Source organism: Papilio polytes, unplaced genomic scaffold (genome assembly GCF_000836215.1).
Source record: "Papilio polytes unplaced genomic scaffold, Ppol_1.0 DF822733.1, whole genome shotgun sequence".
Classification (NCBI taxonomy): domain Eukaryota; kingdom Metazoa; phylum Arthropoda; class Insecta; order Lepidoptera; family Papilionidae; genus Papilio; species Papilio polytes.
In genome coordinates, this window is record NW_013526471.1 from 2673769 (window position 1) to 2683520 (window position 9752).

General features: G+C 32.2%; 1 protein-coding gene across 2 annotated transcripts; it reads right to left on the reverse strand.

The window, feature by feature from the left end:
• Positions 1-694: 694 nt before the first annotated feature.
• Positions 695-5972, reverse strand: LOC106105733 (opsin-1-like). Of its 2 annotated transcripts, XM_013286165.1 has the most exons (10): positions 5780-5971; positions 5480-5691; positions 4403-4571; positions 4001-4121; positions 3796-3913; positions 3128-3341; positions 2528-2675; positions 2349-2459; positions 1708-1874; positions 695-1234 (listed from the first exon to the last, which is right to left on the reverse strand). In XM_013286165.1, the coding sequence occupies exons 3-10, from the start codon at positions 4534-4536 to the stop codon at positions 1108-1110; spliced, it is 1140 nt and encodes a 379-aa protein (XP_013141619.1). In that variant the 5' UTR covers positions 4537-4571; positions 5480-5691; positions 5780-5971; the 3' UTR covers positions 695-1107. The 2 variants fall into 2 exon arrangements, with proteins under 2 accessions (XP_013141619.1, XP_013141620.1); XM_013286166.1 differs by lacking the exon at positions 5480-5691 and having other exon boundaries at positions 5780-5972.
• Positions 5973-9752: the final 3780 nt, after the last annotated feature.

A 9752-nucleotide genomic window follows, 5' to 3' on the forward strand; every position in this document is an offset into this window, starting at 1 on the left:
ATAAAAACACACTCTTTACAGAAATTGATAAAATTGCATTTTTTAAATAAAATGTTGTTAATTGACTCGCTTCACTTTTTTTTCCATATTCGAATTTCGTTCTTTTTTTTAAAGACAAATTTCGTCTCATACTTTCTTAGCGGCCAGTATGATATTAATTATTTCTCAACCATATTGTTTGTTAGAAACATTGAACTATGCATAACATATAGGTCCTTTATAAAATGGAATACTTGGAAGTAAACAGGACACAATTCCCTCATACTTCCCGTAGGCGGATAATATATACTATTGTGTTCAAAGATTGTTATTCAAATGTTTAATGAAAAATGTTTTATTTATGTCTTTCTTAGGAATTTATAGTTCAATTATTTACCCAATAATTATTAAGATTATCGACAACTATTTGCCAAGTTGTTTTATTGTAGTTCTTTTTTAATTAAAGAAACAATTGGTAATTTAAGTCTCAAATGCTCATAAACATTAGGCACTTAAATATGTTATGTTTTTTATTGTCTTTTTATATTGCCTTTAGATACTGAAATAACTCAATCCCTAGTGAATGAAATATTGTTCGACAAGTAAATAAAAATTAAACCCATTTCTAACAACTGCATATTGTTCACAATTTTTTTTATTCTTTGGTTTTTTATTATTTTTTTAAGTAGGAATACATTGAAAAATAAAAGAAATATTTGCAGTTTTTACCACTTTGCTTGTTTATTTTCAACTCTCTTGCAATATAACAATGTACAATAAATGCTATACCAAACGATATTCTTGCTTAACATTTTTTTTGTATTTTCACTACCGCTGGCCAACATTTGTACTGGATTATACAAGAAAATATACTCACAGAAAACCAAAACGTTACTATTAAATCAATTTTAAAACAATTAATTTCTCTAAATCTAACAATTTTACAAATAACCAAATATTTACAACATTTCTGTTAATTTTACATTACAAATTATTCCATTGTTTTATACAATTTAAATAAATAATAGCAACATTATGTTATTCTCCATATAATTTCCTGTATTTTAAATCGTCCACGTTTCTTCGCCATCATTCGTCGTCGTTATAGTCTTCAAATCTCTGTTAATATTACGCGGATGGTTTTTCTTCGCAGACTGCAGTTTTGCCGGACACCTGTGACGTATTATCGTCCGCCGCCGGCTGGCACGCCAGTGATGGGAACCTCTGGTACAAGGCTGCACGGTATTTGGGATGACTGCGAAATGGAACAACATCATCAACTGTGTCCAGAAGAGGTATGTTAAAGCGTATTTTATAGCGATTTTTGTACAAAAAAATAATATTATTTGTGCATCAATACACTCAAGAGCATTGGTACCGGTTCACTTAAAAAACCAAATAATCTCGTAAACTAAGAACGCTAGCTTAGTAATAAAGCTAGTAGTAGCTAGTAGTAAACGGTTTTTGAATACTCCTTAAATTAAAGTATTAAAACTTAAACAGGGGAATGGGAGAATATTACCAAAAATCGTATAATAAAATTGGTATGCAACATACTAAACCGCGTAAATGCAATAATGAAGCACGAGGAGGCAACACTAGTTAAGCTAGCATTCTTAGTTTAAGACATTTATAGTTATTTTGTTTTAAGTAACACGGTTTCAATGCTCTTAAGTGTAGTTTACTTCATAAATTAAAAGATTCAAATAACATAAGCTAAGTACGTACCTGATTCCGTAAACGATGGGATTGTAAACAGCATTGGCCTTAGCAAAGACGGAGCCCCAAATTGTACCCAGAGGACTGATTGTAGCGGTCTCAAAGATACCCGTGAAGTTAATTACCAAATAAGGTGTCCATGCCATAAACCATAATGAAATTGTCATCAGAGCAACCTTAAACAAGCAATACACATATTAAAGCTATATCCGATTTGATTCTAATAAGGCCAGTTATAATTTCTCTATGTTCTATTATTTTTTGTATCTAGAAATCGAAGAAACACTACATTTAAAGCAACATTAAATTATCAGTATACTTTTTGTACGTTTGACTAAACTATCGCACAACTGTTTAGTCGCCCTTTGATTCCTATGTGTGCTGCACAACTAAACAGTTGAATGGGTTGCGAAACAATAGATAATCGGCAATGACACAAGAGTTATGCGGAAGCTTTGTCAAAGGTGTGCACCCGCTCTAAAGAATGTCGTAACGATAATTTTTTGACAAATTAATATTTAATATCATTTAAAATTGGCAACCGTGCAAAAAATGCTGCTGCCTATTTTCAAACTGTAAAATAGTTATTATCGTTCTTTTCATAAATACAATGATTGATAGGCAAAATATATCAGAAATCAAGAAGGTACCTTAGCCAGTTTGCACTCAGCGCTGGTATTTGCCGCTTCCGATGATCTCAGAGATGCTACATTCATCTTCTTTGCTTGCTCCCTCATTGCCCGTTCATGAGCTGCTACTGCCTGTAACAAAGAATATAGAATTTGAGAAAATACTAAAGAAATTGTACAATCTTTTTTGCATACATTACCTGGATTATGAAGAAATATGAGTAGATAATAAGGGCCAAAGGTGTGAAGTAGCAGAAAATGGCATAAGCAACGATGTAGCTTCGGCTGAACCAATCTTTGTTGAGGTAATCAGTTCCGCAGGCGGTCATGTTACCTTCCGGAACGTATCTACAATGTAGGAAAATACATAATTAATAGAAAAGTACTACTTAATTTAGTCGCATAACCTTAATAAATCAGCCAAATAGTAAGTAAACAATCGCACAACTGTTTAGTCAAGCTGTAATTCCTTTTAGCTTATATGAAGGTGCATATAAACAGTTGAATGGGCTGCGAAACAATCGACAATCGTACAACAGTTGCGATAGTTTAGTCAAAAGTGTGCTCCTACTCTAAAGGTGTATAGAATAATCGCAATAAAGAAATGGAATCTTTTGTTCTTCGTACAAAGTTAAGACAGTGTATAAGAGGAATATTTTGAATAATCAAAGATCATAAACGGCTTACTGGATTTATACCACTAAATCCACACCTCTATAATATATCTTGGTTAGTTTGTTCGCATTGTTTTTTTACATTTTAATGTAGGTTAATTAAGGATTGAATTAAATATAATATACCTGTTCCATCCAAACATAGGTGCTACAGTCCAAGCTAACGATGAGACCCAAATAGCCAAGATACGCAGTAGAGCTCCATTGTTAGTCATGGGTTTAGCAGCAATGCCCTTAACGATTACGTTGTAACGATCAAAAGCGATCATGGTCATCGTCCAGATTGAAATAGTCCCGAACAATGAGCCGGCCCCAGCGTAAAGACCACAAGCGAGAGGACCTATGATAGAACAAAATACACTTAGAAATCTCCCACAAATTAGTTACGAAAAGAGGGTAAGTATAATTTTCAACTTAAGCAGATAAATGAATTTATTAAATAAAATCAGTCATCTTACTAATATTGTAAATGCGAAATTTAGATGGATGTTTGTTAGAGTTTGTAGCCTAAACGGCTGAACGGATCTTGATGAAATTTGGCATAGATGTAGAGCGTAGTCTGGAAGCATACAAAGGCCACCTAGTTTTGTTTTGTTTTTTAATTCCACGCGGACGAATACGCTGAAGAAAGCGAAAGAAAGAAGCTTATAAAGCACTCAAGTTTTGGTGTTAATTTCTTTGATTTAATGGTGGTCTAATTGGCCTATGTTAAATTGATAATTTATAACTGATTTTTTCATGAATTTATGACTGATTTTTTCATGAACTGAACATTTGTATATAAGAGTACTAACCAAATACCCAAGTTTCGTGATAGGAGTTTACTACTAAAGGTGGAGCCATGCATGTCATCATTAGAAAGTCAGAAACGGCCAAGTTCAGTACCAACAAATTTGAAGGAGTTTTAAGAGTCTGCAAAGAAAAAAGTAAAACAGATAAATTTCATTGAAATTCATCTAATTTAAAGCAAATTGTTTGTTATTAAATAATTTTGATTACCTTTGTAGTTGTGAAAATATAAATGACCATGCCGTTACCAGATATCGATATGAAACCAAGAACAGCAATAACGAAACCCAATAAGCCATGCCACAATGGATTCATGGGAGGGAACTGATACCTGAAACAAAAAAAATTTAACTATACCGGTCGGAGTAGATGGACCTTTAAATCGGCAAATTTCATTATAAATTAATCTCTATTATGTTCTGAACTAGTAACCATGTCATTATTGGCGCAAATTTATAACCTTTAAAAGTTTACTACGCTCAAACACGGACCGTGATTTTTCTTTAACAGGTAAGTAGTTAGTTGTGTGAATCAAAACTATTCATATAGTCTACTTCTACTGATACTTCGCTTACTTTTGCAATTTGAAATGAATAAATATTTCTTACTAACCAATGTGGGTCAATCAGATGTAGCATTTCAGGAAGCACTTGATCAATAACGGTGTGGTTTGAGCCGTACGCCTCCATCTTTCCTGCCCACACGGGCGCTGAGGCCGCGCCTGGGTCTAAGCTGTCGACTGCCATCTTGGAGTTTGTGTTTGCTGCTTTAGGAGTCGGGGCTAAAATATATCAAAAATCCGGTGTTCATTTCCGATAGATATCGTTTGTCTCTCGCAATGCAATAATAAAGAATATTTGGATAACGCACGCTTTGGATAACGTTCACAATACAAGCTAATTTTAATTGCTCTTGTGTCGTTAGTTTGAGGAATTCGATATAAGGTGGGTAGTAAATTTAATTCTCTGAATGCAAATCAGTAATTCAATACACTAATTATTATGACCGATGTAATTGGAATAATATAAAAGTAAGTATCGGCAAAAATAAAACAAATAAAAATCTAGAAGTTCATTAAAAGTTCTCCTATTTTTATAAAACCTCGAAACTTGGAAACATTTCCGGTCTTAATTAGTTTCATTCAGTTCCAAAGAAATAACATTAATTAGTACGATGACATTTTAAAAAACATTTCAAGTTTCAAATAAAAAGTTCTTTTTTGTTAAAAAAAACTAGATATTACTGTTAAATTAACTACAGATTTGGTTTTCCTAAATTATGATGGATTATGAAGGACATTGTCATCATCGAATTTTGATCTACACTTCCACAAAATCCTGCTAAGATTTTGTACATGAACTTATATCTATATCTTCTATACTATCATAATAAATCGTAAACACACACTTCTTTGTTGCCTAAGATGTCAGCAATTACAGCATAATTTTGAATAATTCTTTTTTTAATAAAAAGCCCTACAATTACGTCACGCTTTAGGCTATATATTTTACGCCATTAAACTTAGAGGGTAAATATTTTGAATAAAAATCCTATTATGGGAAAGAGACCAGAAATTGCTGTCAACATCAAGGAAGAAATTGTTATTTGTGCATTTGAATTTTGACATTTCATGCGGATGTAGCCGCACTAGAACAGCTGGTTAAAAATACTTGAACAAAACATACTCACGTGAAATAAAACTGGACCAATACTGGACTGGACCAGAAAGATAGCAGTATGTCAGTAAAGTTCCGATTCCAGTCGTTTGACTGTTACAAGTTGGAAGCAGCACATCAAGACAGATTCAAGAACCGACTCGTTCTCAGCTGACCTGTGACCCCCTTTTATACCGGCGCGAGAATACATCGTAAATCAATAACTTAATTAGATCTTAACAAAATCTGCAAGGGTTTAAAAATTATCTTCTTAGCACTGAAGAACGTACGGGTAATAAGATGTTTATGTAACACTTCACGGTAGAACACTCACGTATAATGTTTCTTATTGACAAATAATCTTTGAAGGTATATCTTCGAAATCAGTGTATTTCAACAACCAGGTATAACTTTATTTGTATTTCGATTTATAACAATTGTCTTGTTCTGTTTTATGTTTCTCAAATTTTGATAAAAAATTAACAAAATGTGACTATAACAACAATCAGGATATGAGGAAAGGTAAGTTTTTAATTACCTTTGCAATGTTGCCAACGTTTAAAATTAATAATGAAGGTGTAAAATTTAAGATGGCGAAAAAACACAAGATTATTTTCTTATACATTTTCTAAGAGGGTAATATTCTCTTTTTAAAATATCATCATGTAAATATTTATTTCAATTTATTTAGAAATAAGCAAATCGAGATTAATAAAAAGGATAGATTTTTTTTTCGACCTTTGTATTAAAATAACTCAAAAACTACTTGGCTGATTTACACAGTTATTTCACTATTAAAAACTACGTTATCGTTAAATAACATAGGCTACATTTTTTAATTTCACGAGAACGAAGTTACGAGTTCCAGTAAATAAATAAAAACATTACAAGCCCCAAAAACATGCGTTAAATCTGACAGAAGTTCTGTAACAAATGAAAGTTGTGAGCATCATGTTTATTATGAAGTTGGATATTTTTTGAGCCTCCTCAAATAGTCTAACGTAACAGGAACATAAATCAAAAACATACGTGACTAGGGAACTAAAAAAAGTAGTTTGTAGAAGTGTTCTAAACGACTTTAAGGGTAAAGGTATGAACTCATATTTGTTGAACTTAGATTTTTATGTTAATATTTTCTATAATATCCTTCGATATTGTTACTTCTTACTAATATTATAAATGGAAATTTAGGTGGTTGGATGGAGGGGTGTCTGTTACTATGTATATCTCAGACTTAGTATAGAGGAACACATATGTTCGTTTAATTATTTTTATTTGCGCGGACGATGTCGCGGGTAAACGCTAGTTGTATTACAATTTTGAATAAAATATAATGTCAAAATGACTACTTGAGATAAAATATTTCATTCCAACAATACAAAAATGAAACATATTTTTATAGCATTTTGCGGAGTGTAAAAATGTATACTGTCAATAAATCAACATAAGCCTTTCAGAAGAAAACGAAAATGTTATTTATGGCTTACAATCAAAACAGGATTAAGAAATGTGCAGAGATGTTTCTATCGTGTGGGATTTTTTCTAAGTTTTCTACTGAGAAAGGATCCAATCTTATTTATTACTAGCTTTCGCCCGCGACTCCGTTCGCGTGGAATTTAAAAGAAAAGAAAAAAAGTGACTTGTGTTGTTATGTGTTCTTCCAGACTATCATATACCTCTATGCTAAATTTCATCGAGATTCGTTAAGCCGTTTAGGCTATAAACTCTAACAAAGATCCATTCATCTAAATTTTCGCATTTATAGTATTAACTAGCTGTTGCCGTGCGACTTCATCCGCATGAAAGTATGAAAATTTTATTTTTTTGTTTACATTTGTCAAATTATCGATTACAAATGTCAAAATGACATGACATGACATGATGACAACCTTGCTTCCTTGATGTTGGCAGCAACTTATGGTCTCTTTCCCACATTAGGGTTTTTATCCAAAATATTTACCCCCTAAGTTTAATGGTGTTAAAATATATAGCTTAAAGCGTGACGTAAGTGTAGGGCTTTTTATTAAACAAAGAATTATTAAAAAATAGTTATGTTGTAATTGCTAACATCTTGGCAACAAAAAAGTGTGTGTTTACGCTTTATTATAATAGTATAGATATAAGTAAAAAGTAAGATAGAGTATTTGCTGAAGATGAAGCATGGTATTGTTTCAAAATATTTTCATTACTTCGACATTTTTACCGGAGTTTTAGAAGTTTTGGACCTCTGATTGAGTTTTATTTTAACTCTCGTGTTCCCCCAACAAAGTTGGTCAGAGTTTTTATTTAGTTCCTTTCGATCCAACTTATTTACAATCTGTTACTTTCTTTTTAATTTCTTAATTATGTTTCAATCTTTGGCAATTGTGCCAGTTTCTTATTTTTAGATGATAATGTCATTTTAACAATTATATTTCGATACTTAGGGCCTGTCCATCAAATTACAAATTTTCATAACAATCCAACATGTAAAATATGTGATGGAAATATTAGATTTTATTACCTTATCTGACAGTGACTTCATTTTTAAGCTATCTTAGCCTTTATCAGCCAGTGTTGGGACAAGCCCTTAGTCTACCGATTCCCTCCAGGAATTGGAGTTTTTATTCTTAAAACTTGTGATTGACATTGACAGATGTCAAAAGGACGTGTACACTAATGATCTAGTGTTGCGCCGCTACTTCGGTACAGCACCAATTTCTTAACATTTTGAAATTAACTACAGTTATAATTTGTACCATACTTATTATTATGTCTTTTACGCAGATAAAGTATTACATTCGTTACACATAGCTATAACCAACTTTGATTGAAGTAACTATCTCCGGCGCTGAAATTTTATCGTCAGCTAAAATCTCAGAAAGAAAAAGGTCGGTGTAAAAAAAATTGGGTTGACTTGTAGTGATTTATAATGGTCGATCAAGATCGGTGTCAAAGCGTGACAAGAACTATTACAGGAACAGGGTATGTTACATTTTTTGAACCTTCTTACAAAGAAATATTGATATTTTTCCTTTAAGATAAAGTTACATTGAGATGAAAAATGAATGACCAAAAAATCTATCAAAGAGAATAGGTGAAAACGATGTATTTTTTGTGATTCTTTAAGCAATAAAAATCCAGGAGTAGTCCTAAAGTTTGCAATAAATTGTTTTTTATTCTATATCTAAAATAGTACAATTCTATAATATTTTCGTATTACTGCTGTTGAATATTCTTACGAAACAACGTAGCCGGATAATTAAAGAACATCCTGTACGTTCCAGCCAATTTTCTTTACACGTCTCATGAGGACTAGACAAGAGATGTAAGCGAAATGAAAATCAAATATGTGGAAATGTGAATAGAAATTTATACTAAGGGAATTGTTCAATATTTGCTGAAATTCTATCAGGAATTTACATTATACATTACATAATGAAGATTTAAAAAAAAAAATTCAGATCTTCATATGGAAGATGGTAAAATATTATTTTTAATTGAGAATGCCTCACTCAGAGATTCCACGCATTCCACTCATCTCAGATGGATAGATTGCGTGAAAAGTGGCATGATCCAAAAGGTAGTGATGACAGATGACGTATGAAACAGTTATGTGGAGGACAAAAATCTGTTGCGCTGACCCTATGGGTGATGATGATGACAGATGATTTATTTACTAAGGAAAACAATCAAACATAGCCACAGTCTACAAAGGGAGTACACCGTCTATTTAAATACCGAAATTCAAGACAGTTCAACACTGTCAAAATCCAGTTTGAATAGCTAGAAAATAACTACTTGTCTTTTGTCTGGCATTACGAGTATATGTCTAAACTATAGTACAGAGATGTAAAAGCCAGACCAATTGCTATCCGAATTCCGACCTTTTATTTTTGGGAGAGTTTTATTGCGTAATATCTTACCCTTAAATCTCATGCAGTTTGCTGTGTTCCGTCCAATTCGTACGATTCCTAAGTGCAATAAAGACAGAAGGAAACATTAATAAAATCGTGTTTGTATTAATGATTCCAAAAATTATTAAAAGGGGCCAGCTGAAAACTAGCGCAGTAACGGCCTGCGCCGTCGCTGCATTAGCAACCTTTTGCCACATTTCTCTTTTTTTTTTATACTAGCTTAGGTTTTGTGTTGTGTTTTGTTTTATATAGTTTTTTTTATGGCAATAAAAAATCCATTTATTTATTTATTTTTATAACATTCGTAATGTTGAGATATGTTAGTCATGCTGGATTGCTGAAGTTTCCATTCATTAATGTTAGGGTTACCTATCTTTCCAAACTTATTTCGCAAACGTGTTTCATGAATTT

Bases quoted from the DNA above. Each gene is read 5' to 3' on its own strand.
- LOC106105733 (XM_013286166.1), bottom strand. From the start codon at position 4,536: ATGGCAGTCGACAGCTTAGACCCAGGCGCGGCCTCAGCGCCCGTGTGG. The intron at 3,342-3,795 runs GTTAGTACTCTT...GTTCTATCATAG, and splicing joins TCACGAAACTTGGGTATTTG to GTCCTCTCGCTTGTGGTCTT. The intron at 2,676-3,127 runs GTATATTATATT...CCTACATTGTAG, and splicing joins CCTATGTTTGGATGGAACAG to ATACGTTCCGGAAGGTAACA.